Below are 27,981 nucleotides of genomic sequence, written 5' to 3'. Positions count from 1 at the left end.
CTTGTGGGTAGAGCGACATATGGTCAAAATAAAGTATTTGTGCAATAACTTTTATCTCTAATATTAATAAATGTGAACCATAATAATTTTTGAAAAGCATAATATTTATTGCGCATGTCTTTTACATTTTATTTTAAACTTTAGGTTCCACAAACGTATTAAAACGGAAAGTGGGAGGTCAAATATGACAGTTATGAGGCAACAATGTCGCTGTTTTGATCATGTGAATAGGATGTTGTGAAACTACGCTAACGATTTCAAATGTTGCCACTGAATGATTTTGTGTCTTGCTTCTGCATAGACTGAAGAATGTCAAGACTATCTTCGGTGGAGTCCCGATCTACCAAAGAAGTGTCACTGTTTGCAGCCAACTTGAACAATATTGAGACATCTTTCCAAGCTTCGTTGGCCTAGTAAGAAATGTTAACTTTATGACAGTGTTAATGCACTGTTGTCTGTCCAACAGCATAGCAGAAGTGTGTTGAACAGGCTACACCGCAGAATTGTGAGTCAGTGACCGTATGGACTCGGCGCAAAAATGCTTCAACTCGGAGACGAAACCGCCCTATTCTCTGTGGTGTTCGCGTTCGTTCTCCTCGGAACACGGAGCCCGATATGGTCCACCGCCCTCACCGCCTGCCTCTATGCCTTTCTGATCATGTTCCGTTTTCCCCAAGTCCCGAACAGCCAGGCGAGACAGGTGCTTCGGCCCGCTAAGAACGCTGCTTCGGGTGGGGTGTCCCTAGTCGCTCACCGGGGTGGAGGGCATGATGCGCCGGAGAATACCATGGCTGCCATCCGGGAGGTGAGTCAGGAAGTCGAGTAGAGAAGTATTTGTTCAACAAGGATTCGTGGTTCTTGAAAGCCACAACATTCTCTCTCGCTCTCTCTCCCCTTACATAGCCTCCAGATGATTATGGCAAACCTTCCTGGTCTCATCTCTCTTTGCATCTCTAGGCACATAAGAACGGGGCGACCGGCGTAGAGCTGGACTTGGAGTTCACATCAGACGGAGTCCCTATTCTGATGCACGATGAGACTGTAGACCGAACCACCAACGGGTCGGGACCCCTCACACAGCTAAGCTTCTCTGGGCTGTGTAAACTGGACGCTGCCGCTAAGCACCGACTCCGGTGAGTGGGAAGAGAGAGATGGAGTGATACTGTAGGACAGCTCCGGTCCTGGAGGTCGCAGTGTGTGAATGTTCTTGTTCCCAACACTAAAACACATATTCAAATGAATAACTGATCATGGTTTAAATTGTGTTCTGTGCTTATTAGTTAGCTGGGACAGGACCAATGATGGCACGTGTTATGTGGTTCCTACAGTGACAAGTTCCAGGGAGAGAAGGTCCCCACTCTGCAGGAGGCTGTGGAGGAATGCATCAAACTGCAGCTCACCATCTACTTTGATGTCAAAGGTCACCCAGATGAGGTACAGCCAATCAGAAGCCTCAGATAAAGATTTTTGTGACTATACACAGTTTCACACTACTGAGTACTTCTTTGTCTTCTTCTTAAGCCTAAGCTTGATAATTCTCTTGTTTGCTGTTTAACACTTTTAGAACAGTCATGGACCAGCTAGGCTTGTTGAAAGCCTGTGGTTTTAGTCAGTGGTCCACTTCAGTTCAAGAAACTGAGAATTGAGAGCAGTCATCTAACTCGGCGGTTCCCAAACGTTTCCACTCCGGCCGGCCCCTCTTCCATCATTGGTGGAACATCTTTTGCTGTTTTAAAGCTAATTTCCCACAATTCTACACATTGTGTGTTCATGTCATATCTGAGTGACTCATACAATAAGAGAATTCTGACAAGTTACAACTATCTCTCTAAGGTCTGCAAGGACTAACATGAAAGAGGAACTGATGATGCACTACCCAATTTTCGAAATTACACCTTGTGCATTCTACTATTACAACATTCAAGAGTAGTTTTAAGGCCCGGCTGAGATTTTTTTTTTTTGGGGGGGGGTTCTGCACCCCCTCTGCCGACCCCTTTGCACGCCCCACAGTTTGGGAACCACTGATCTAACTGACCGCCCAACAGTTGCTGGCTCACCAGTGGGTCTGAGAGGTACACATACACAAATATACACAGACTCTACAAACAAACAGGAAGTGTATTAATGACCTTTTCATGTTCTGTTCTTCTCTCCTCCTCTCCCAGGCAGCAGCAGCCCTAAAGGAGATGTATCAGAAACACCCTGTGCTTTACAACACCAGCATCGTCTGTTCCTTTGAGCCCAAAGTCATTTACAGGGTAACTGTGGGCTGTTGGGTTGACAAGAGGATAGTAGTGGGCTGTCTGTATATATGGGTGCTGGGTTAGATGTGTCTATCTCTCTGTATGAGAGGACTAACAATTGATTTAAGTTTCCTTGAAATGGCAGCCATTTTAATTTCAGCTTCACTATGGGAAGAAAATTATATTACAGATAGACATTTGAAAGATTTGACCTGATAAACTCGTATTAAAATCCCTTCTCTCTTTCTCTCCATTGCCCTCTAACCCCTGATCCAAGATGCGTCAGGCTGACCCGGAAGTGGTGACGGCGCTGACCCACCGGCCATGGAGCCTTAGTCGGTTGGGTGACGGCACGCCACGCTTCTCGTCGCTATGGAAACACCACTGTATGCAGGTGCTAGACGTGATACTGGACTGGGCCCACCACCACCTGCTCTGGAACCTCTGTGGCGTCTCTGCCTTCCTGGTGCAGAAGAACTTCATATCACTGTGAGTCACCGCTGTCTATTTAGAGTCCAAAATGGCTCCCTATTCCCTATATCGTGCACTACATTTCAAGTTTTAATGTCACGTGCAGAAGGACAGTGAAAAGTTGTTATCCCAACAATGCAGTTATTAATATCAATGTAGTACTTTAAAATACATGAAGGTAGAACAAAAACACACAAGAAATGGAAGTAAGAAGATCACGAGAACGAACGTAAGTAAGCTACAGTTGAAGTCGGGAGTTTACATACACCTTAGCCAAATACATTTATAAAGTCAGTTTTTCACAATTCCAGACATTTAATCCAAGTAAAAATTCCCTGTCTTAGGTCAGTTAGGATCACCACTTTATTTTAAGAATGTGAAATGTCAGAATAATAGTAGAGAGAATGATTTATTTCAGATTTGATTTCATCACATTCCCAGTGGGTCAGAAGTTTACATACACTTAATTAGTATTTGGTAGCATTGCCTTTAAATTGTTTAACTTTTTATTTTATTTTAATTTGACCTTTATTTTACTAGGCAAGTCAGTTAAGAACAAATTCTTATTTTCAATGACGGCCTAGGAACAGTGGGTTAACTGCATACTTGGGTCAAACATTTTGGGTAGCCTTCCATAAGCTTCCCACAATAAGTTGGGTGAATTTTGTCCCATTCCTCCTGACAGAGCTGGTGTAACTGAGTCAGGTTTGTAGGCCTCCTTGCTCGCCCACACTTTTTCAGTTCTGCCCACAAATTTTCTATAGGATTTAGGTCAGGGCTTTGTGATGGTCACTCCAATACCTTGACTTTGTTGTCTTTAAGCCATTTTGCCACAACTTTGGAAGTATGCTTGGGGTCATTGTCCATTTGGAAGACCCATTTGCGACCACTTTAACTTAACTGATGTCTTGAGATGTTGCTTCAATATATCCACATAATTTTCCTTCCTCATGATGCCATCTATTTTGTGAAGTGCACCAGTCCCTCCTGCAGCAAAGCACTCCTACAACATGATGCTGCCACCCCCGTGCTTCACAGTTGGGATGGTGTTCTTCGGCTTGCAAGCCTCCCCCTTTTTACCTCAAACATAATGATGGTCATTATGTCCAAACAGTTCTATTTTTGTTTCATCAGACCAGAGGACTTTTCTCCAAAAAGTACGATCTTTGTCCCCATGTGCAGTTGCAAACCGTAGTCTGGCTTTTTCATGTCAGTTTTGGAGCAGTGGCTTCTACCTTGCTGAGCGGCCTTTCAGGTTATGTCGATATAGGACTTGTTTTACTGTGGATATAGATACTTTGTACCTGTTTCCTCCAGCATCTTCACAAGGCCCTTTGCTGTTGTTCTGGGATTGATTTGCACTTTTCGCATCAGTTCGTTCATCTCTAGGAGACCGAACGAGTCTCCTTTCTGAGCGGTATGACGGCTGCGTGGTCCCATGGTGTTTATACTTGCGTACTATTGTTTGTACAGATGAACGTGGTACCTTCAGGCGTTTGGAAATTGCTCCCAAGGATGAAGCAGACTTGTGGAGGTCTACAATTATTTTCTGGGGTCTGGCTGATTTCTTTTGATTTTCCCATGATATCAATCAGAGGCACTGAGTTTGAAGGTAGGCCTTGAAATACATCCACAGGTACACCTCCAATTGACTCAAATCATGTCAATTAGCCTATCAGAAGCTTCTAAAGCCATGACATAATTTTCTTGAATTTTCCAAGCTGTTTAAAGGCACAGTCAACTTAGTGTATGTAAACTTCTGACCCACTGGAATTGTGATTAAGTGAAATAATCGGTCTGTAAACAATTGTTGGAAAAATTACTTCTCATACAGAAAGTAGACGTCCTAACCGACTTGCCAAAACTATAGTTTGTTCACAAGAAATGTGTGGAGTGGTTGAAAAACACATTTGAATGACTCCAACCTAAGTGTATGTAAACTTCCGACCTCAACTGTATATATGGTTAGTTCCAATACCGTATTTACAATGTGCAGGGATACTGGATCTATAGAGGTAGATATGTATAGGGGTAAGGTGACTAGGTATCAGGATATATGATAAACAGAGTAGCAGCAGAGTATATGATGTGTGTGAAGTCAAAATAAGTGTGTGTGAGCAAATGGAGTGTGTGTGTTGGAGTGTGAGTGAGTAGAGTCCTGAGTGTGCATAAAGACAGTGCAAAAAAATATAAACATTCAAGAGTCAACTAAGATTGTCTGTGTTGCCATTTTTTTGTACATTATTTTTTACAATATAGAACACACACACACAAATGACAACAACAACATCACACCTGCCCAGACCCACCTGCTCACACACCCATCTCCAGCGCTCGCATCGCTCTCCGCCATATGGCCTCAAACTGAACCATTTAGTTTCTCTCTGTCACCTCACCTACTTTCAACATTTAGATAATAAAGCGTTTAACCTTTCCATTGTGTTAACGACAGAGGATTAGTTGATTTCCAGTTTCTAAAGTATACGTTATTTTTCAATATAATTGACGAGGCCGTCCTTTCACACCGCCTGATATAGAGGTCCTGGATGGCAGGGAGCTCGTCCCCAGTGATGTACTGGGCTGTCCACACCAACCTCTGTAGCGCCATGCGATTTGAAGGTGGTGCAGTTGCCATACCAAGCAGTGATGCAACAAGTCAAGATGCTCTCAATGGTGCAGCTGTAATCTTTTCAACCTCCTGGGGGGGTTATGTCCATTCCCTATATAGTGCACTACTTTAGACCTCTATATGATGATATGATTCTGCTTGAAGGAGCCATGGGTTATGTCCATTCCCTATATAGTGCACTACTTTAGACCTCTATATGATGATATGATTCTGCTTGAAGGAGCCATGTATCTTCTGATGAAACAAAAGATTTGCTGCTGAGCCCTTTATGTACTGTTGCTTTGTTGTTACTACACGCCACAACGGTTACCCACATCGTTAGCTGTTTGAAGTGTACACACCCTCAATAACCACTGTTATAGGGACACTTTGGGATTTTATCTAGCATGCTAGCAGATACCCATAGACTCCCAGTCATTGTGCTAACGCTAGTTAGCATTGGCTCACCAAACTACCTCTAACTTCCTTCATACTGGACACATTAGACATAACAATGGTATCCATGAGTTCATTTTGGGGTTGGTGGCGGGACCGTAATTGTGGAGGATGGGAATGTGGTAATGGCTGGAGTGGGAAGGTATCAACAACATCAAACCCGTTGTTTCCATGTGTTTGATGTCATTACATTCGCTCAGTTCCTGCCATTATGATGTTGCCGTCCTCCCCTCAGCAGCCTCCACTGCACAAGATCATCTGACTCTGGGGAAGTAGATAAAGGGCTAAAATCACTAAGTCTCCCTTTATTACACATCTCATTTTACATCACATGTATTGATTTGATTGGCCATTGATTCCTTATTGACTTTCTCTTCTCTCTTCCATCCCCAGGGACTATGTCCAGTACTGGGCTCAGAGAGGGGTTGAGGTGGTGGGCTGGACAGTCAACACAGCTGAGGAGAAACAATACTACCAGGAGATACTCAATGTCAACTACATCACTGACAGCCTACTGGAGAACTGTGATCCTCACTACTGAACAGACACATGCACAAAACACACACTGTAGCGAGTTAAAATCCCATATTGGACACATACAGCTTTAACCCTGTGTTACTTATCTTACTGTGTATTGTATGCCCAAGAAACATGATACAAATATTCAGTCCAGTACAAAGCCTTCAACTTACAGGGCGATTTCATTTAGTGAACAGCGTGTCTCCAGGCTCACCTATGTACTGTGATAACCAACTCAGGAGTGTACCTACTGCACAGTTACATTTGAGTCATTTAGCAGACACTTTTATCTACAGAGATTTACACTAGTGAGTGCATACATTTTCATAATGGTCCCCCGTGGGAATTGAACCCACAAACCCTGGTGTTGCAAGCCACCATGCTCTACCAACTGAGCCACACGGGACCACAGCTCGTACATATGTCATATTTTGAATCCATGACCATTCCCATTGTAAGTCGCTCTGGATAAGAGCGTCTGCTAAATGACTTAAATGTAATGTAAATGTCAAGGATCTGTGTTAATATGAACACTCCAGTTTCACACAGTGCAATAATGTGCTTTTCTGAAGGGATAGTCTAACTGGAATAAGGAAAAGTCTGTGGGCATCCGACCAGCTTCCAATGAAATACTAACCTAATTAACTTGAATGAAATAATCTTATAGGAATGGAAAAATAAACCAGTAGATTTGTTCAGCCTCTCTCTCTCTCTCTCTCTCTCTCTCTCTCTCTCTCTGTCCTTATGCAGTGTCTACGATATGGTTTCAACTCTCTGCCATAGGCTTTCCCCTCACCTCTTAAAACAACATAAGCAAAGTTGTTATTTTAGAAGCTGAGGTTTCTACCAGTGTTCAATGACTGGATATTGGTCAGCAGTCTCTAAGGTGCAGGGTTGATTACCTGGTGGGAGCCAGACTAGTAACAGTGAGTGACGTTCAGGGCAGGGTACTGGGCGGAGGCCGGCTAGTGGTTTCAATCTCTCGGTCACAGCTTTGACGACGCCTGTACTGTCTCTGCCTTTTAGAAGGTAGGGGGGTGAACAGACCCTGGCTCGGGTGGCTGAGGTCCTTGATGGTAGGAGGCAGGATTAGGGTTCGTCCCATACATTGACCTATATAGAGTAGATGTGTCTGAGTGTAGGGGGCAGGGTGAAGCCTAGGTAGACTAGTATTACCTTGGTTAAGCCTGTCTGAGCCTCCTCTCGTCACCGGCGAGCTTCAGTTACCAAACATGTCTTGCCCGTCTTACATATGTTCTGACTCCCAGTATGTGTTGAACATACATACTAGGCTCTTCCACAACAACCAAAATGCATGCCTTATGCAAATATATAGTTTTTAATTTAACTCTCCAAGTCAGTTAAGAGCAAATTCTTATTTACAATGATGGCCTACCCCAGCCAATGCTGGGCCAACTGTGTGCCACCCTATGGGACTCCCAACCACAGCCAGATGTGATACAGACTGGAATCAAACCAGGGACTGTAGTGGCGTCTCTTGCACTGAGATGCAGTGCCTAAGATTGCGCCACTCGGGAGCCTTAGGCTCCCTATACTAAAAAGCCGAAGGCTGTGTTTGTATAATGACTCGTATTAAATCAGAGAACATTTTTTTCTGGTAAAATATGTACTTCAGCAATCTCTGATTTAACTTCCCCATTTTCATTCCAAGTGTTAAACCCGATCATCGCGAACAGGCTTCGAATCTCCACGTGCTCGGATTACGGGTCAGCAGTAGTGCGTTCTGAAGGGCGCTCCTCCTCTAAAACCGCGACGGTTGGGGGTGTGTAGTGACATGACCGGGGTGCCCATGACTGTTATGATGATGATCGTGTGTGCGGTGTCACTGTTTGTACGCGTACTGTAGGATAGGGTTGCCTCTCAGAAATGTGCATTTAATCAATATAACTAACTGTATTTTCTATTCAAAAACATTGATCGGAAGGGTAGGAGTTTCTTCTCCAACAGACATTTGAATTCCATATCCGTATTGAATCACCTTGGTTGACCTATTGGCTATACCCTTGAAGCACTAGCAGACTGGCTCTTTAACCAAACATATGCTTATTCGTAGCGGCGTCGATCACAGCACAGGACAAGGAACACATTGCAGTAGCAGTACCGAGATCTCTTAACCGAACCGGAGACGTAGGCTACGTAGCACTGAGCAGCTGACTTGGAAACACAGGCGCTATAATTTTCCCAACGTGGCTGCGTCAAGAGAACTCGACCAAAAAGGGGATTGCTCAAGGGGATCGATTTAAAGACCACCACGGTATTTGGAGTCGACACACTGTAGGCTACCACTCTCGACTTGTTGAAGATAACCCACTTATTTTTCATTCGCAAAACTGAAGTTCTCGGCTTTCACATGATGTACACTATTACTAGAGGTCCCAGTAAACTTGTTACACAGCGCAGGACAGGTGAGCATCAGTTATGTAATTATGGTTTCTCTTCAATACAATTATGTATTGCCTATATTGTTATTATCGATAGTAGCATTCGAATCATGTCAATAAAGCAGTAGTGCACTTTTCAAAACCTATATAATGAGCACGGAACTGTGTTTAATTGAACCTAGGCCCTCGATTAGATCTGTCGGATTTAAAAGCATATTTTAATGACAAGCATGCATGTTGTGATCAGTGCAATCTTGCTATTCTCTTTCCATTTCAGGTCCCACGCAGCAAATTGAGAATAAAACCAACGACTTGAAGCTCAAACCGACCCCCTGGTTATCCTCAAAGTAAGTTGCCATATTGCATTTATCATAATCATATCAAGAAGCGCGAGCAAACCAGTCATCTGAAGAATCCATGGTACGTGTGTGGCGTATAGTGGAATAAACATAATCATGTAACGTTGATTCCACTATCATTTTTTGTAGTACGTCACGATTCACGGAAATTAATTTTAGAACGGTCGTAATCCTGTATGTTTACTGCAATATAGTGTCGATACACCGATAAATTACATTGTTTCGTTGAAGTGTTATTGCAACGTTTTCTACATTCTTTGGAAACGGTGTGACCTTGCGAGGTTAGCTGACAGGCTTGCTGGCTAGCAGCGCGTGCTAACTTTGGCCATTTGTTTACTGTTGAAACGCAGAGAAACATTAACATTTTTGAACAGCCATTCGAGCCTGTGGAGTTTTGTCAGTAGTTACATTGTAGCCAGTGTAGAACTATGAAACACGTACCCTGAGAACGTAGCGTGCGTTCAAAATGAAATATGCCTCGCGCGCTCTGCAAGGGCACACAAGTTTAGCAATGGTGCATTTGGTTGAGTAAGCAAGCTTTTCCCCCTGTCATTGGTTACATACGTTGGTATATTTTCAATTACAGGATCAAATACATTCATACAATGTAGTTTAATGCACGTGTGTTACATAATAGCACAGTCATTCAATCGTTTCCTGGGAATCACTCCAGACTTTTATAACCCGTCTGCTGTTGTCTCCGTAGCAACATCTGTGTAAGGAAGTAGGTTCAGAGGAATCCCACCAATCCTTACATTTCTATGGTAGCCGAGTGGGCATGACATGCGATGTGGGAAAATAGAATTCCTTAATATTCTAGACCAGGGCTCTTCAACCATGTTCCTGGAGAGAAACCCTCCTGTTGGATGTCATAAGGTGAATGCACCAATTTGTAAGTCGCTCTGGATAAGAGCGTCTGCTAAATGACTTAAATGTAAATGTAATGTAAATGTATGTTTTCACTCCAACGCCAGTTGTAACCAATCCTGATTCAGTTTATCAACCAGCTAATTATTAGAATCAGCTGCACTAAAATTAAGGTTGGAGCAAAAACCTAAAGGAGAGTAGCTCTCCAGGAACCGGGTTGGAGACCTCTGTTCTAGACAGCCACTGAACCTCTAGGCTAGATATACAATTTACTTTGCATGAGTATATACACTTATCTATCCAGTGCATTTGGGAATGAATCAATGTCCTCTGTTTTCAGTGCATGCCGTATGGACTGACTGGTTTAAATAGGTATGATGTGAGAATGTATGTATCATTTTAATGGAAGGTGATGCCAAAGAAAAAACATCCATCCTGGATGGACAATAGTTTTATTCAATAAAAAAAAGTTCCTTTTGGGTTTTATGCTAAAAGAAATATACATTTCTGAAGCAAGACCAGCTTTCCAGAGGCGTAACAAAATACGATTTCACACAGTTACTTTATTTACTGTCATCTATCTGTCTAGCTCTCCAACCCCTAAGATAGTGTTTAATCGCCTGAACGGGAAGAGATACCACACTGCAGCCTCACAGAAGGAAGACACCACATCTGAAGGCTTCACCCCGGCCCATGAAGAGAATGTCCGATTTGTGTACGAAGGTGAGACACATTGACTACTTGATAGATGAGACATTTTTCTCATGCATAGAGCCATGGACACTCACTCACATGGTATAAGGAATATTGTAGACTCTCAAATATGCAATTTGAAGGTTATTATTGAGCCTATAGTAAGTCATTTTATGCACACACATTCCAGTTTACATCAGTTGAATGGAAGGCCATTATATCTGACAGACATGTTGACCAGCAGCACTGACTCAGTATTAACTCAAGGCTACATCTGACACACTGCCACTATCCACACCACCAGTAATGTTGATCTGGGAGAGAATCACTGCATTCAAGGACTAGACTACCCGATGCATGAGGAGAATAGACACTAAAGCAAACAGGGGGTGTGAATATATAGAACAGAGATGATGTATAGAAGAGGGAGAGAACTACGTGGAGTTTAAACCTACACCCGAAAGCAAACGGGGAGGAGAATGGAACCCACCGAGTTTAAATGATGAATCAAGTGCAAAAGTCGAGGCATTCTTTGACACAGTTTGGGCATCGTTTAAAGATCCTCAAACCTTAGAGAACAAGCTGTTGTTCTTGGATTACTGCTCAATGATAATGTTCAGGAGGAAGTTCTGGGCATATCTCGTTTGTTTTCATAAAACCTCTTCCAGAGCACAGCTCTCCTCATTTACAGAAAGCCTTTGACTCCGTTGTAGTGCATGAATAAGTCAAATCCAGTCACCACGGTTGTCAATTAAACTATGAAAACACTACTCGGTAGTGTAAGGTGAAAGCTCCTTTGCACTTCTTATAAAACAGTGAGCTTGATATATTTTTGTACATTAACATTCAAATGCTTTTCACAGAAATGTATACAGTCAACAGTGTATTTGAAAGTGTAAGGGGTGTGTTATAACTCAGTGAAACACACAACCTCCAGTCTTATCTCAACTCCTAGTAGTGTGGCTGATAAAATGTACTGTAGTTCTGTCCTGGTCCACTCGAGGACACATAGTTGGCTGTTTCATTTGAAGCACAAGCAAGGTTACACCTCTAGAGGAATAGTTTATTTGAAATAAACACTTCCACTGGGCATTTTCTGAGGAAAACAACCAACCATCAGGTTCATAGCCGCGGGAAGTTGTGGTGCGACGGCTGCTGCAGCACCCCATGATACTGTAATATCACAATAGATGGATTTTTAAAAAGCACCCAAAACATTTCCCCGCGTCATGCCCAGTTGGTTTTATGTAGTCATAGGCTGTGTGTATGATACAACTACCTAGGAACTGCAGCATAACACACATGGCAAAAGGTATTGGCTGTAACGTGTATCTTCAGTTAGTGTGTGTACTAATGCCTCTGTATGTTCGCTCCGCTCTGCAGCATAACACACATTGGCTGTAACGTGTATCTTCAGTTAGTGTGTGTACTAATGCCTCTGTATGTTCTCTCTGCAGCATGGCAGGAAATCGAGCAGCAGCTGGCAGGTGATGGAGAAGGCCGTGTGGAGCCTGCTGCTGTATGTGGCCAGGGGCCCGTGCAGTACGCAGAGAAGACCCCCAGTACCACGACGAAGAGTGAGTAGCTGTAGGCCTTATTCACTAGCCGCCATTGTTGTTTAATCAGCCTCCATCTTGCTCTACCGAAGACGTGCAACAATGGGAGAGGCTGTACACTAGTCAACCTCTACTTCCTATCTCATTACATCCAATTATGTGATGCCCAGGACCTGTGTTCATAAAGCCTCAGAGTAAGAGTGCTGATCTAGGATCAGGTCCCCTGTCCAAACAATCTTATTTTGATCTGAAAGACGAACTGATCCTAGATCAGCACGCCTACTCATGCTCCACACCTTCTATTTTGGTGTATTTCTGTCTAGCCCTATAAACGTCTGTCCCAGTACTGTCTAAAGAAACACATCAGGCTAAGCAATTCTTGGCACCATCATATCTGCAGCCAGATAGAGAGGTCATAAGGCAATGTTTTAATGTTTAACTCTCTGGTCTCTGAACAACTATCAGTCTCTCACCTTGGATAAACTGTCACTCCTCCTGGTTGCTGATTTCACACAAAAACCTGCCCAGTCCTGTTCACTCTGTAGGTCATTGGACAGTTACTTCACAGTAGATGGACAGTACTGTAGTGTTTGAGGTTACAGAGAGAAAGAGTGACTCGTTTGAAGCACAAATGTAATATCTCAATTAGCAAAAATCTCACCAATACTGTTTCCTTTTTCACACGGTATTGCCTCTCCTTCTCTCCATGCAGACTTGAGATTCAGACAGACGTACCACAATAGAAATGTTCTCTCATTAGCACCTATTCCCTGTCTCCTTACAGACTTTGTGCCTATAGACCTGGAGGAGTGGTGGGCCCAGCGCTTCCTGGCCAACATCGCTAACCTGTCGTGACAGGGAGAGAAGGGACAGGAGGTGCTAACTTGCGTGGAAGCCACATGGGCCAAGCTGTGATCAGAAGAAGAGGTGCTGGAGGGGTGGAGAGAGGACATTCTGGTTCTGAAGCTACAGTTTAGTGGGCTTCCTGTATTTTGGGTTGAAAGGAATACTGATATCTGCACCGTGCGAGGGGAGTGTGTGACACACACACATCGCTGTACCCCTGAATGGTCCTGAAGCTGTGAACTTTTAGACTGAACGCTCCACCTCCAAGGAAAATGCCTGTTCCTGATTGGCTAATCAACCAGAAGAACTAATTCATGAAGAGTATCTGTGATTTTTCTTCCACTTGTGTTTTCTTTTTAACAAGTACCTCCCTGCCCCAACATGAGTTGTGCTCAGATTGAATGAAGTCTATTTCTTGGCTGGTCTTTGGAGAAAAACAGTAAAATATTTTTCACTATTTTCCTTTGTGTTGGAGTTATTCCCGGGTAATCCAGGGGTTTTGAATGTTAACTATTTTGTTTTGTGGACAATAACCCAGTGAAAATAACCCAGTGAAAACGGCTTAGTCCAGACTAGTATAGCATGCTGTAAAGATAGGACCCTAGGAAGAGAACATAAACATGACTTAATGATAGAAGTCCCACATCCAACCAATATGACCAGGAAACAGTTCAACCAGAACACGTTACAGCCTTAATTGCCACTGATTTAGTTTAGACTCAATTATTTCCCGCAAATCCTTTCAAAATCCACTTTTGCCTCCACTGTATCCCCTCAAAGGTAACTTCAATCTGCCGTTTTAGCTGCCCCTCTCCTTCCTTCCCCTCCCTCTGGCCCTGGTCGCCCCCTTCCCTCTTCTCTTTCTTCCTCCCCTCAGTCCAGGCTTGGCTGTGGTAAACGTAATGCACTGGGAGTCCAGGTAGTCTAGTAGCTTGGCGGCCCCCAGCTGGATACCTGCGGCCTGGAGTCTGGCCTGGAGGTCTGACAGGACCAGGGGCTGGTATTGGAGGATCTGCCCGTAGAGGTCAGGGTCTGACTGGATGAAATGACGGACAGCGACGAGCTTGTCCTGGAGCTTGGAGGCAGACTGCGAGGCAGTGATGTTGTCGTTATCCGAGTCGTCAGAGAGGCACTGCTCTGGATTAGACCTGGAGAATAGAGATGAATGGAGGAGTGTCAATGTTACCACATTTGACTTTGAATTTAGAAGTCAAAGTATTCTAGACAGACACATGCATGAACAACAGCTGTTAAACACACTCCCAGTGCACCTCTCAGAGTCTTCACTGGGTGCTGTGGAGGACGTATTGGATCCCTGAGAGGCAGAGAGAGGCTCCATGTCCTCCTCCTCACCAGGCAGTTTCAACCTGGAGACTGTAGGTGCTGCTTTTCCACCAGGCTCTTTAAACCCCCCAACCTGGGCACAGGACACTGGCTTTCTGGTGGGCTCCATGGTGGTGGGTGGGGGCCTGACGGCTCTGGGGCGACCCAGGGAGGGTGCCTCGTCCTCGGACTCTGAGCTGACGACCTGGTGGGTGTACTGGTGGATCTCCTTGAGCTTCAGGATCATCTGGCGCTTGGGTAAGGGACGCACACCGAATCTAGAGGGAGGACACAGAGCAGGATGGCAACAGAAAGAGATGGATGTAGAGAAAAGATATGGGGGGAGGTATAGACAGACTACACTGACAACTGCCATACACTGTGCTCATGTAATCTCAAATATCATCAAAGAACAATCAATGGAGGAAGAAGGACTGGGAACTAGGTAAGGCTAGGTCTCAAGATGGTGGTAGTGATGGGGGAGTGAAATGGCCACATGAATGAAGTAACTGATAGAAAAACTAATCTAAAAGGCAGAGGTTCTGAGGTGATGTGTTGGAGTCAGACCTGTTGAGCTTGTTCTTGAGGTCAGGTGTGTCCATGTCAGAGTAGCTGGGCATGGGGGTGATTGGGACCAGGGGGCCCTGCTGGCCTTTCCTACGGGGGGCCACTGTGGAGAGAGGGGTCAAAGGGTAGAGAAATAAGATGTGACAAAACAGTGAATGTGTTTCACATGTTTATTGCATTTCTGGATCAGAATAACACGAATGGAAGACTGTTCAATATTTCAACAGTAGGAAGCAATGAAGCTGGCTTTGAACCCGAGCTAGCTAGATTAAACAACCTCTATACAAGGGGGTATGTATAACTGCTGAAAGTGTATTACCTGGAGTCTTGAGCTGGGCCACTCTCTGAGCCAGAGCTACAGGATTCACCCTCTGAGAGAGAGGAAGAGCCTCATCCTCTTCCTGCCCCCAGTCGTCCCAGATCTCAGCGTCCAGGAGGCTAGCGTTGATCTCTGGGTTGGCCTGGGGTGTAGTGGTGTTTGGTAGAGGTGGAGAGGGGGTGGTGTAGGCTTTAGGAAGAGGAGAGGGGGTAAAAGTAGAGGATGTTCCTGCAATCTCTCCATCTCTCCGGCCCTGTCTTGGAGGACTAGTCCCACCGCCGCTGCTCTCTGGCCTCAGACTGAAGCACAATGCCTGGGATCGTTCTCCGTCCATGTCCCCTCCTCCTGCGTTTAGGCCCCAGGAGTCATCGAAGGCCATGGGTGGCTCGTCCATCCCGAGGAAGCTCTGTTGAAAGCTGTTACTGGACCTCTCCATATCTTCTCCTTGCTCTTCCTCCTGCTCTTCCTCTTTCACTACACTCCTTTCCAGTTCCTCCATTTTCATAATCTCATCCGATTCCTCTCTCACCCCCCTCTCTTTCTCTCCCCCCGTCTCGCTGTCTCCTGGGCTGTGGAAGTATTTAGACTCACTGGATGGTCGGCGTTGTCCGGGGGAGCCGCTGTTCTCTCTCGGTTGGGTAAGGGACTCCTTATGTGGGGATGAGGATGGGTCCGAGAGGGATAGGCCCAGAGACCCCTCTCCCCCTCTCTTCCATGGGCTCCCAGAGATCCCCAGCCCCCTCCCTCTCTGCCTGTTTCCGTTGTCCCCCTCCCCGTCTCTCAGAAGAGGGGAGGCCAGAGACGGAGCAGAGGGCTTGGGTAGACCTGAATAAAGGGGAGTGGAGCTGTATGGCTGGGGGATGTTGTGGAGAGGAGTACCCTTGGTGGAGGGGTCTGGTGGGGGGATGACGGAGAGAGAGGGGGTCAGGCGGGGTAGGCAGGAGCGTTTTGGTTGGGACTTGGAGGGGACTGTGGATCCAGAACCACTGTTGTATATCTGGGAAGAGAGGTCGTCATGGTCGAGACCCAAGCTGGAGTGCCGAAGCCCTCTGCTGTCTGATTTCTGCCTAGAAATAGAGGACCCTGTCTGGGCAGAATGTGTAGAAACCCTGGGTGGGTGTGAGGTCTGGCGGCTAGGCCTGTAAGGGAGGGTGGGAGAGGAGAAAACTGACGCTGCAGAAGAGGAGGAAGAAGAGTTGGCCTTAGGAAAGAGCTGAGTGCGACGCATGCTACTAAAGGTCTGGGTAGAGCTCGTCCTCCTGGACGGCAGGGGCGGAGTGGCCGGGATGAGCCAAGACATCTCTGCAGAACAGTCCATGAGACTAGTAGAACCAGCAGAACCTGGGTTAGAACCTGGTTTATAACCTGGAGGATCTGGATCTAAGCCTTGATCTGAAGGTGAGACAGAAGGATCCCTCACAAAACCACCAATAGTCTCTTTCTCCTTCGAGCTGGATTTCTTAGGTTCTGTGTCTGATTGGGTTATCGAGGTGGGTTTCTTGGGTTCTGTGTTGGATTGAGTTGTGATTCGGGTGTAGCCTTGGTGGTTCTGGGAGAGACGATTAGGGGGTGGTGGAGAGGGGCTGGTAGGTCCTAGATCCCCTACCTCCATCTCTTCACTAGAGTCAGACAGAACTATAAGCTCAGGTTCTTCTTTGGTACTGTGAGGAGGAGAGACGGGTACAGAAATACTATACGGACCATAACTCTCTCTCTTTAAGTCCTCTGGACTAGACGGTACCTTCTCTTGGAGTATCTCCTTACACACAGGAACTTTCCCTCTTCCCACCACTCCCTTCATCCTAACTCGTGCCCCGGTGTCAGTCACTTCCCCTGGGGACAAACCAGGAACAGGTAGGGCGGATACACCAGGGACCAGAGGAGGACTGATGGAGAGGTCAATGATTTCAATGGCTGAGTACTGGAGGGTAGGGATCGCTGTCTGTCTCGTACCCCCATCGACCCTCACCCTTGTGGGCTGGGAGCAGGAGGACGGTGGGGGTGGGGAGGTGAGTTCTGGCTGTCTCGCACCCTCCACTACCATGGTCCTGGGGGGCTGGGAGCAGGGAGGGTTTCTGGATAGCCCTGTGGGGTTGGGAGTGGCAGGATGGTTGTGTTGGTGGGGAGGTGTGGGGCTCCTCCTGCGTCTCATAGACCCCCCAAGAGTCAGAGAAGAGGCGGCTGTAGCTACGGTCTAGACTAGCGTTTAGTTCTTGATCGTCAATCGGACTGGAGTGGGGGCTTTTCGTCGTTGATACCTCTCCAACACTTCTTGAGCTTGTGACGTTTGATTCAAATTGTTTTGTTCTGTCTGACTCCACGGTGGCTGTTCTAGAACGTTCTAGATCTCTACCTTCTGATTTGTTGAGATCAGCTTTTATCCTATTTGGATTCCCCCGGTCTGTGTCGATGTCACCAATAGCCATGTCTTCCTCTAAACTGGGAGGTTTTGTTTGAGGGGACATCATGCATGTTAATTCACCCTTATCTGAGTGTTCAGCCAATGAGTGAGCTTGGATTGGAGCCTCCTGCTCTTCTTCTGTCTCTGTGAAAAATGTCACTCCTCCCTCCTCCTCCTCCTCTGATTCTTCCTTTTCGCTCTCTTTTCCTTCATCCCTCTTTCTCTGAGTGGCAGCAAACTCATATATCTCCTCCATCTCTTCTTCGTTCACCCTTTCTTCGTTCGTCTCTCCATCTTCTATCGTCACGCCATCCCCTCGCCCCTCCTCCTCCATCGCAATCCCTCCTTCCTCTCCTCTGTCCTCATCTTCCTCAACCTCTTCTTCATTCCACATGGAGCGGAGGAGCTCCATGAAGACCTGGTCTTGGTGCTCCTCCTCTCCCCCAGATTGGTGCTCCTGGGCTGGGTAATCTCCCCACTGACCCCCCTGTCCCTCTACACCTCTGTGGAGGTCTGTCTGAGCTGGATAGAGCTGGCACAGCTGCTGCAGCTCCTCCAGGTTGAACCTGATGAGGAGAAAACAGAGAGAAAAAAGGAGTTTTATAGAAAGAGAGACAGAAAGCAAGAGGGGAAGGGGGATAAAGAACAATATGTTTCTTGGTTCATTCTAACTCACCCTTTACCTGAGAATGTTGTAATACTTTCTGTTACTAAGATTAAGTCATATCACTTAAACACCAGTCTAGCCATCCAGGAGGTGTTGAGTCAGACTTTACCTGGCTGCCAGCTCCTGAACATGTGGCAGTAGGGTGTGTGTGAGGGGGCAGTGAGCTGTGTAGAGGTACTGGAGCAGGGTATATACCGCCTGGCCTGGTACCTCACTCAACAACACCCTCTGGGCTGAGGGCATGCCATCCTCCTGCACCCCGAATCCACTGTCATGGACCTGGGAGAGAGAGAGGGATGGAATGAGAGAACGAGCGATAGAAAACAAATGAAATTCAACTGTAAATATTAATGGTTTCAAAGGAGAACCATACAAGCAAATACAAACGAGGCAAAATCCACACGTGCACTTACCATCTGCGCCAGCAGGGGGCATCGAGCATACAGCATGAATGAATGGGTGAAGTACACCTCCCCACTGTCCACCTGTAGCTGGACATCACTGAACTGGGGGTTGTTCACCATACTGGTGAGGTCTGAGGCCAGCTTGGACAGCGCCACCTATGGGTCAGTGACGGACAATGGCTACCAGCACAGATCAATGATGAGGCAACAAGAGTCCAACAGAGGTATGATGAGATGGTGATTATATATTAGCCCAGGTGTGGCCAACCCTCTTTCTGGAGAGCTACTGGGTGTGTGTAGAGTTTTGCTCCAACCCTACTCTAACACACTGCACTCAGCTAATCAAGGTCTAGTTATTAAAACGTTTACAATAGAGTGGAAGACTTCTAAAAAAGGTCCCTTACTGATTTCTGTCTGCTCCTGTTGGTATTTGTGCTTTGAGGAAGAGATCTCATCTGATGGCTTTCAGTGTTTCTGCTGCTCTCTGGGATGAAGCCACTGAGACACAGGTCAGGGGGTTCGTCTGTGCTCTCAGGAACAAAGCCACTCAGGTGGAAGTCTGTAGCAGTGTTCTCTTTGTCTGAGGGACCGAGGTGAAGATCAACAACGTTAGAGGTACAGTAGGTTTGACTTTCAGGGATGCTAGTTAGAGATGCTGTGTGTGTGTTAATCTGCATGTCTGTGAACGTGTATATACATCCTGTGTCTGGAGTGGAAAAACAGGGAGTGAGAACGTGACCAGTGACGAAGATGCGACTCGCAGGCACCGAGGCCCAGACTGAGGACTCCATCACAATCTATGGCATTGTCTGGATGGCTGACCATATGACAGATAACGCAGAAGTCAAACACACCTTATCCGTGGCGGGACGTTCCCATAGAACCCTGGGAGCACGGTCACCGTCAGGGGTGTGAAGACAGATAACTTGAGTCGACTAAATGAATGTTACTCTGTGAATTACATTGTCGTGTTTGGATTGATTCAAGGGTTCATAAAGAGTTGTGAATGTTGATATGTTTCACTGTACTGCAAGCGCTATGGATTCATTGTTACTGTGTTATTCTGTCTGTGCAAAGAGGGAGCGGCCAGATGTGAGCCCTTATCATTCTGATAAGGGAGGTTCTGGAGTTCGTGAGTTATTTTAATGAATTCTGTTTTAGCCGAACTCCGTGACGTTAATTAGACGAGGAGAGATTCTGAGACCTGGAGCTCAGGGGAGAATAAAAGATGGGTGGAAACTTTGTTCATGGAGTCATTGGAAACTAATCTCCTGGTGGAGCGTCCTGTTACACCATAGTGGGTCTTTTAAACATTTAGACTTTTACATATTTTGTATCTTTAGACGCTGAAGACTTCTGGTATGTAGCATCGTATTCTAATTGCACAAGTGTAATACATTAGATGACTTTTAGATGGATAAGAACGGCATTCCTCGTGTTATTATTAGATGGTCTAATGGTAAATGTTATTCATACTACACACAGCAGATATGCTTGGCCTCTAACTGTGCAGCTCTGGGCTAAATCAATCATTTAATGCTAGGACATTGATCGCAAGATATTAGCTGTCTCTCAGAGCCTCTGAATAACTCAATAAGGGTTATCTTGGACACGTAACTTATAGTATTCTGAGTGGTGATACAAGGCTCGCTACCTTGACTAGATCCACGGATACACGTTTCTACCTATAGCATTCACATGGTAATTGAGTCAGACTGAAGACTATGATATGCTTGTATTAGTCCTACACTTTTACATGTCAATGTCTTTGTGCTTTGTGTACATTCTTCCCCCTGTGTTTTCCTGTATATAACAGCTCTCCCAGGAGTAGCTCTCACCTCTGGTAGGTCCTGGGGTAGAAGAGCCCCACTGTGTGAGGGTCATTCCCTCATCAGCCAGCTCCATCAGGTCACACAGAGTCTGGCTGCCCACTGGAAGGTGCCCTGTCCCTGGGGTGGAAAGGAGCGAAGAGGGGGCTGCCTGGGTGGAGGAGACTGGTTGTTGGGAGGAAGGGATAGATTGCTTGGTCATAGAGATGCTTTCTGTTGAGGAAAGGTTGGTGGAGGATCCAGGCATGGCCTTGGTGGGAAACACCATATCCATCTAGAAGAAGACAAATTGAGTGAAATAAATGAAAGTGTGAATGAAAATACTATGAATCAAGATACACTCACACTTTAAACACAAATCAGAGTATTAGAAGCAAAGATGTGAAAGTATGAGTAAACACACGCACTCTCACCTTTACAGACACCCAAGGCTGTATAAATTCTCTGAGCTCTGGGGTGTAGAACTCAGAGATGACCTTCGGCCCTCCGTCCCGCAGCGCACTCTTCTGCCAGAGGGGGCCAGCACCCGTTCTGCAGGAGGGCAGGGAGCTGGGGCAGCGTGTGGGGGTGGGAGGCGAGGGGGCGCGGGTACGGAGGAGGAGGCCAGCCACGCGCTCCTGTAGTCGCCTCAGGGCTGTCTCCGAGTCCTGGACCAGGAGGAGGGGAGGGGGGCGAGGGGGTGCACCCTTTTTCCTCTTGCCACGCCCCTTACCTGGGGGAGGGGTCAAGACAAAAGGACTCGGCTATGATATGAATCATATAATATAAACATCATCAAAATGTTTATACATGTATAGTTTCATATCAATGCATTTAGTATACATTTACATTACATTTAAGTCATTTAGCAGACGCTCTTATCCAGAGCGACTTTTGCTCCTGTTTTACATAATAAAGGGAAATTGTTTTTCGTCACAGCAAATGCATCCTTATAATCATAGCATAATGCATTGCCCAAACAATACGTAGGTTCAGTCAAGATAGTGACTTACTCGTCTTACTTGGTTCAGCTCTCCACTTCAATGGTGACAGAGAAATGTGAGGGAGGACGGCTGGGAGCTGCTGACCACCTTCTCTCTCCCTCTGTAACTCTCTCTGCATCTCCTGCTCCATCTCTTTCTCCTGCTCCAGTAGGGAGTGGGACAGGGCCATGGCCACCATGGTGTCTTCATCCAGGCCACGGGGCTTCTTTCTGGGCTTCTTCCTGCCTGGGAGGCTGGGGTCTGTGGAGCCTTTACGCTTGGAACCTCCGGCCTGCGGACTGGGGGAGATGAGAGGGTTATTCACGGGAGAAATAGAATAGTTTATTGTCCTCCAGCATTTGAACGCAGTGTTTGTCCTACATTCTTTCTCTAGGTGGGACAGAACGGCCCCAAAAGCATCATACAGGGGCAGTTCAGTAGGGCAAAACGTTAGCTCTATCAAGTACACTTCTATCAGCAATGTTCAGTATGTTGCACCCTCCTGAACACGACTCAATGCTTCTAACATCAAAGTTATCAATTTAATGTACAGTAATAGCAGTCAAGTTGTTTGGGTTGGTTGATGGTTCAAAGGGGCGGGACCAATCAGACCAGGGTGACTCACGGTTGGTTGGCGGTGCTGTTAGTCAGGCCCTCTGCAACTTGTCTCTGTACAGCCTGCAGCAGCATGGCAGGAGCCACGCCCATCGTGGAGGAGCAACGCTTCAGGTGGGCCGCGCGACTAATCTGGGACTTGAACCGTTTACCACAGATGGGACATTCTGGGACGCTGGGAGCGGGAGGGGCAGGGGCAGCACTGTCCTCACTCTCGTCTAGACACCTGGATAAGGGGACATGGGGTGTCCCAATAAAGTAAACTGGTTAATTTTCCTTGTCTCCTTTCCATCATCTGCACTGATCTGAAAACATTGGATTGTTGAAGGCTAAACATCAGAAGCCACACGATGACTTGATTTCACCTATCCAGTTCCTCAAGATCAGGAAAGGAAACGAGGCAGTATCTTCCTTGGAGTCATTGACTGTTCTAGTAACAGACAGATTCTGGAGTTAGATGGGTGAGAGAGCAAGTGTCTGTGTCCAGCTCCAGTCGTCCCTACCTGTTGATGTGTTGGGTGCGTCCTGTGGGGCTCATGGCAGACAGGTCTTTCTGGCAGAGCTGACAGAAGAACAGGCCTCCCTGCTCCAGGTCCACTACACTACCCTGGGCCACAGCCTGGGCCTCCCTGTCCAGCTCCTCCTGTAGACGCAGGGCCAGGGCCTCATCCGAGTCATCCACCTGGGGGTCCAGTGGTAGGGGAGAAGAGGCGGAGGTGGATGGAACTGAACAGGAAGGGCAGAGGTGGAGAGAAAGGTAATTAGTATGCCATTGAGAGTACACACAAATGAAAATACACACCATAGAATCTAGAGTAAAGACACAGTGATGGATCTCACCTTCATTATCTGGCAGTGGATGCGGAGCAGCACTGTCACTTTCACTCCCTGTTGCTGCAGGCTGATTCCTCTCACCATGCACCAGCTTCTGTGGATTGACTCTCTTGAACTGCTGCATCCTGTGTAGCACTTTCTCCTTCACCCCCATTCCCCTATCCTCAGGTTGAGCCCCAGCAACATCCACAGCCACTGATGACCCATTCTCTCCTACACCAAGTTCAATACCTCCATTGACCACTGCTTGTTTAGATTTGTCTGTATTGGAGGGAAGTCGGTTTGGTTCATCACAAGTGGTAGAGATGGAGGAAACGTGTTCGGAGTTGTTACCCAAAGCTCCCTTTGAACTTGGGCCAACATCTTTCTTCTTCCTCCTAGTCGTCACTCTTTTTGTGTTTATGTCTTTCACAGTGTCCTGGGACGAGGGCTCTGCAACACTTCTCTTCTCGGTTACGCCTGCTTTTCTGCGGACTCGTTTGAGCAACTTAGAGCAGAGGTCCACGAAGTCTTGATCAGAGTCGTCCATTGTGTTTGACTGTTAGTGGTCTGCTTCTTGCGCCACTAAATAGCTAGATGTGTTGTTGTGATAGTAGCTAACGTTAGCCTCTCGGGACTGAGAGCCATGGAGGTTAATGCTGCAAGCTAGCTAAAAATGTGAGGTGGCATTTGTGAAATATCCTCTCTTCAGCATAAATATTCTGCATCATTTAGGAATTAATGTGCCATTACTGCATGAAAATTGAACAGTTGCATCTGACAGTGAAATCATGTATTACGAGCTAAATGTGTCTTTATTCAAAATACTCACATTCGACTGCTTCACATACTTCCGGTCACGTGACAACAGGTTTGTCGTCTACCCAGGTCATGTGATAGGGTGGATTCATGTGTTACAAGACCTTTATTATTTTAAAGTACTACATAATTACTTATTAATAATTAATAATTTATTTAGAAAATATTACCAGTAGAAGAATAGCAATAAGCTTTAAACTGAAGTATAAGTGACCATATACATTTTTTGTGGCTTGATGGCTGCATTTGATCCAACAATAAACTACTCTAAAATCCACAGCTTCTCCCCTGAAATCATGGTAACAGTCATTTGCAACAGCTTTGTGTGTAATGTATATATATATTTTTAAAGTAACCTTTATTTAAATAGGCAAGTCAGTTTTGAACACATTCTTATTTACATTGACGGCCTAATCCGGATGACGCTGGGCCAATTGTGCGCCGCCCCTATGGGACTCCCAATCACAGCCAGTTGTGATACAGCCTAGATTCGAACCAGGGTGTCTGTAGTGACACCTCAAGCACTGAGATGCAGTGCCTTAGATCGCTGCGCCACTCGGGAGCCCGTTTTACCTGAAATTTGCATGGCCTCGAGAGATTTTTGAATGAAGCCCACATACTCACTTTACCTGTTCTCATTCTGAGACTGCCCAAATACTAACTTTACCTGTTCTCATTCTGAGACTGGCCGAATACTCACTTTACCTGTTCTCATTCTGAGACTGGCCGAATACTCACTTTACCTGTTCTCATTCTGAGACTGCCCAAATACTCACTTTACCTGTTCTCATTCTGAGACTGCCCAAATACTCACTTTACCTGTTCTCATTCTGAGACTGGCCGAATACTCACTTTACCTGTTCTCATTCTGAGACTGCCCAAATACTCACTTTACCTGTTCTCATTCTGAGACTGCCCGAATACTCACTTTACCTGTTCTCATTCTGAGACTGCCCAAATACTCACTTTACCTGTTCTCATTCTGAGACTGCCAGAATACTCAACTTTTCCCCTCATTTTCTAAAACACGCTCACAACCTCATCCTAGTTCAAGTATGCTATCAAAATTGCAGGACAAACAATCCCACAAACCACTATGACACAGAAGTATAACTCCAAGTGTTAACTGTTGCACACAGTTTATTTAACAATATGGTATATAAGTAAGAAATGAGTCTTTAACCAGTTTATACAGTGATTTCATTCGCTCTTCCTTATATTTATAGTATTTTTGCTTAATAACGACTTGCATGATTTACAATATGGAGCTAGGAGAACGTAACCCACCCAAAGTTTTATTCAAGTTTGTGTTTTTGAGAGAGGGGAATGAGGATGGAGGGTTGATAGACAGCTGGACTATTTATTTCTCTTTTCAAAACAAACAAGCAGTCAAGCAATGAACACCCATTCCCCCTCAGGATAGGAGTCAGTCTGTCCCCATTCCCCCTCAGGATAGGAGTCCTTCTGTCCCCCATTCCCCCTCAGGATAGGAGTCCTTCTGTCCCCCATTCCCCCTCAGGATAAGAGTCCTTCTGTCCCCCATTCCCCCTCAGGATAAGAGTCTGTTCTCTTAATATACTTAACTTTACACAACAAATGATGACAAACTTTTTAAATGACAGAACCACAATTTTCTACATCCTCAAGTCAAGACAGAGATTCCGGTTTCCAGGCTAGTGAGATTTTGTCCTTGTTTTGTGTGTATTTTGAGAGTTTGGCATTCCGTGTATGTGTGTGTCAAGTGTTTCTGCATAAATGCCAGTGTATTACAAACTGCCACAGTCCATTTCCTATTTCAATACAAATGGATAGTTCTCATGGAACACACACACACACGTCACAAAGAGGAAAAAAAGAGTCCCCCTCCCTCTCAAATGCAGGTGGATCTATAAAAATTGTACAACACTTTAGATTACAATTGCCAGGGCTACATCTGGAATGTCTCCCTAGTCCTTATATAGTGCACTAAACTATATTCGGAATAGGGAGACATTTTCTGGATGTATGTCCCAGGAATGAGAAGAACTTGAGAAAAGAAACCTATCCCGATTCCCAGACAAAAATATTTTACAGTCTCAACACAAAACAAAGGGTACAAAATTATAAGTATGAATACTATAATGCAATTGTTTTGTACATTTTCCTTAAAAAAGAAAATGAAAGGCATGACATCATACCAAATACCAAACAAATAAAACAAAGTCTGAGCACATTTTGGTCTCAACCAAAAAAATATATATTCTTTGTGATTTAAACGTCTTTTAAACAGCAATTTGCAAAATCCCGATTCATTAGGAAGAAACACCAGTTTTAGGAAACATCAACATTCCCCTATAAGTGTTGGCATTTTTAATTTTTATCCCATTTTCTCTCTTTTTACATCTCTTGAAACATTGTACATGTCAGTAAAAAAAAGAGAAAGAAAAAGAAAGAGTTTCATTAAGAACAAAGTCTCAAAAAGGGGACGGACCCAGAGTCTGAGTACATCAGTGGAGGATGGGGAGAGTGTGGTTTGTTTCTGTATGCATCCAAAATGGCACCTTATTCCCTACATAATGCACTCATTTTGAGCAGGGCCCGAGTGTACTAGTTGGAAATAGGGTGTCACCTATTTGGGACACAGCCCAAGTCTCCTGTTTAATGCTACAATCCCTCCACAAACTTCTCCAGCGTATCTCCTGTCGTATCCCCTCCAGTACCCAAGTCACTCTTCAACCCTCCTCTGGCGGGCGTGTTCATCTGCGATAGCATAGCGCTCTGCTCCGCCAAGTGTCCCTGGTCCATGGAGCCAGGCATTGGGCCCCCCAAGCCTGGGTGGGGGGACCCCGGGTGGGATGAGGGCTGAACCTGGGGAGAAGGGCTGGAATGTGGGGGTTGTTGCGAGGGCGGGCACGGGGATTGTACAGGTGCAGGGGACCGGTTGGAGAGGGCATTGGCCATTGGGGACTGGCCAGGGAGGTGAGCTCCAGATTGGGGCTGGCTGGCCAGCAGGTGGGCCTGGGGACTCATGGCGGGGCTAGGCAGGACCGGGGAGCCACCCATCTGCTGCTTGAGGATGGCCTGTTGGTTAGAGATACCCTGCTGTTGTTGCTGGAGCATCCGCTGGTGCAAGAGGTTCTGGGTGGTGGAGGGGTCCATGCCCAGGCCAGATTGACCCATCTGGGCCATGGGAGGGAGCTGGCCCTGGGCATGCATGGCTAGCTGCTGCATGCGGAGCTGAGAGTAGCTGGCCGTCTGGCCTTGGGTCTGGGGAGGGAACGGACCAGGATGGGCCTGCTGCTGTTGTTGTTGTTGTTGTTGCTGCTGCTGTTGTTGTTGTTGTTGTTGTTGTTGTTGTTGCTGCTGCTGCTGCTGCTGCTGCTGCTGTTGCTGCTGTCGAAGGAGCTGCCTCCGGTAGAGCTCCTGTATCTGGGCAGCGTTGGGTTGGGGGTTGTGTCCAGGGTTCATTAGTTGCCCCTGGGGTCCTAAGGCAGCCATCCCTTGGGCGGTGGGTTGTTGAGGCTGCTGAGGGGAGATCCCGGGCCTCTGTCCCCCCCCGGCCCCAGCCTGCATCGCCGTCTGGGCTCCCAACACCCCTGGCTGCTGTTGTTGCAGGGGGTTGCTGGCGTGGTACTTGGCTGTTCTCTGTTTGATGAATGCCGCCATGAGCTGGGGGTTGGACTTCAGGATGTTGAGGACCTGCTGCTGCTGCTGGGGTGAGCTGGGGGACTTAAGGGTCATCAGGAGGTCCTGGAGGGCATTGGGGGCGATGGCCCCGGGTCTCTGGGATGGCGTCTGTGGTCTGGGACCCCCCGGCTGGGGGACCAACATCCTCTGAACCTGTTGCTGAGGAGACAACATGGGTCTCTGTTGCATCGGTATCCCCTGCTGGGGTTGACCCACCTGAGGAGGGACTCCAACTCCTGGTTGTCCAGGCTGAGCTCCCGTTATGGCTCCCCCAGCGCTGGGCCACTGACCTGGGGCCATGGGCTGCTGCATGCCCTGGGGCCCTCTGGGTCCCACCATTTGACCCCCAACCACATGCATGGGTCCGGCCATGCGTTGCTGCTGCTGGGGGTGAGGCTGGGGGTTCTGTTGCAGTGGCAGGCCGTTCATGTTGACCCGGTAGTTCTGCTGGTTCTGCTGCTGCGCCTGGGCCACCATCTCAATGTGCCGCGCCATCTTGACCGCAGCGAGAGGGGGTTGTTGTTGAGAAGGTTGTTGAGGTTGAGGTTGAGGCTGGGGTTGGGGAGGTTGTGGGGG

General features: G+C 46.5%; 4 protein-coding genes across 5 annotated transcripts in view; 2 read left to right on the top strand and 2 right to left on the bottom strand.

Annotated features, from left to right (window-relative positions):
- The first annotated feature begins 8 nt into the window (after positions 1-8).
- Positions 9-6,998, top strand: gde1 (glycerophosphodiester phosphodiesterase 1). 2 transcript variants are annotated; one of them, XR_006835181.1, is made up of 7 exons: positions 9-805; positions 958-1,133; positions 1,329-1,434; positions 2,166-2,258; positions 2,521-2,732; positions 6,172-6,751; positions 6,805-6,998. XR_006835181.1 is itself a non-coding variant. In XM_046330838.1 (6 exons), the coding sequence occupies exons 1-6, from the start codon at positions 539-541 to the stop codon at positions 6,317-6,319; spliced, it is 1,002 nt and encodes a 333-aa protein (XP_046186794.1). In that variant the 5' UTR covers positions 9-538; the 3' UTR covers positions 6,320-6,998. The 2 variants fall into 2 exon arrangements, 1 of the variants encoding a protein (XP_046186794.1); XM_046330838.1 differs by having other exon boundaries at positions 6,172-6,998.
- A 127-nt stretch (positions 6,999-7,125) lies between these two features.
- mcrip2 (MAPK regulated corepressor interacting protein 2) lies at positions 7,126-13,479 on the top strand. The gene is made up of 5 exons (XM_046330840.1): positions 7,126-8,723; positions 8,977-9,046; positions 10,515-10,648; positions 12,076-12,195; positions 12,959-13,479. The coding sequence occupies exons 1-5, from the start codon at positions 8,669-8,671 to the stop codon at positions 13,027-13,029; spliced, it is 450 nt and encodes a 149-aa protein (XP_046186796.1). The 5' UTR covers positions 7,126-8,668; the 3' UTR covers positions 13,030-13,479.
- On the bottom strand, positions 13,332-23,772 carry slx4 (SLX4 structure-specific endonuclease subunit homolog (S. cerevisiae)). The gene is given in 14 exon segments (XM_046330841.1): positions 13,332-14,168; positions 14,292-14,621; positions 14,911-15,013; positions 15,230-17,330; positions 17,332-18,196; positions 18,407-18,576; positions 18,711-18,857; positions 19,106-19,281; positions 20,540-20,804; positions 20,944-21,242; positions 21,523-21,791; positions 22,118-22,333; positions 22,611-22,833; positions 22,948-23,772. Coding segments are annotated over 14 exon segments (6,036 nt in total). The 5' UTR covers positions 23,471-23,772; the 3' UTR covers positions 13,332-13,819.
- A 1,075-nt stretch (positions 23,773-24,847) lies between these two features.
- crebbpa (CREB binding protein a) overlaps positions 24,848-27,981 on the bottom strand; it is a 67,440-nt gene continuing 64,306 nt past the window's right edge. The window contains 1 exon segment of the mRNA XM_046332093.1: positions 24,848-27,981. Within this exon segment, the coding sequence (XP_046188049.1) occupies positions 26,383-27,981 (1,599 nt within the window). The 3' untranslated portion in view covers positions 24,848-26,382.

The sequence above is a fragment of the Oncorhynchus gorbuscha genome, linkage group LG26 (assembly GCF_021184085.1).
Source record: "Oncorhynchus gorbuscha isolate QuinsamMale2020 ecotype Even-year linkage group LG26, OgorEven_v1.0, whole genome shotgun sequence".
Classification (NCBI taxonomy): Eukaryota; Metazoa; Chordata; class Actinopteri; order Salmoniformes; family Salmonidae; genus Oncorhynchus; species Oncorhynchus gorbuscha.
The sequence above is the reverse complement of the archived record's forward strand: the minus strand, read 5'-3'. Positions and strand labels throughout refer to the sequence as shown.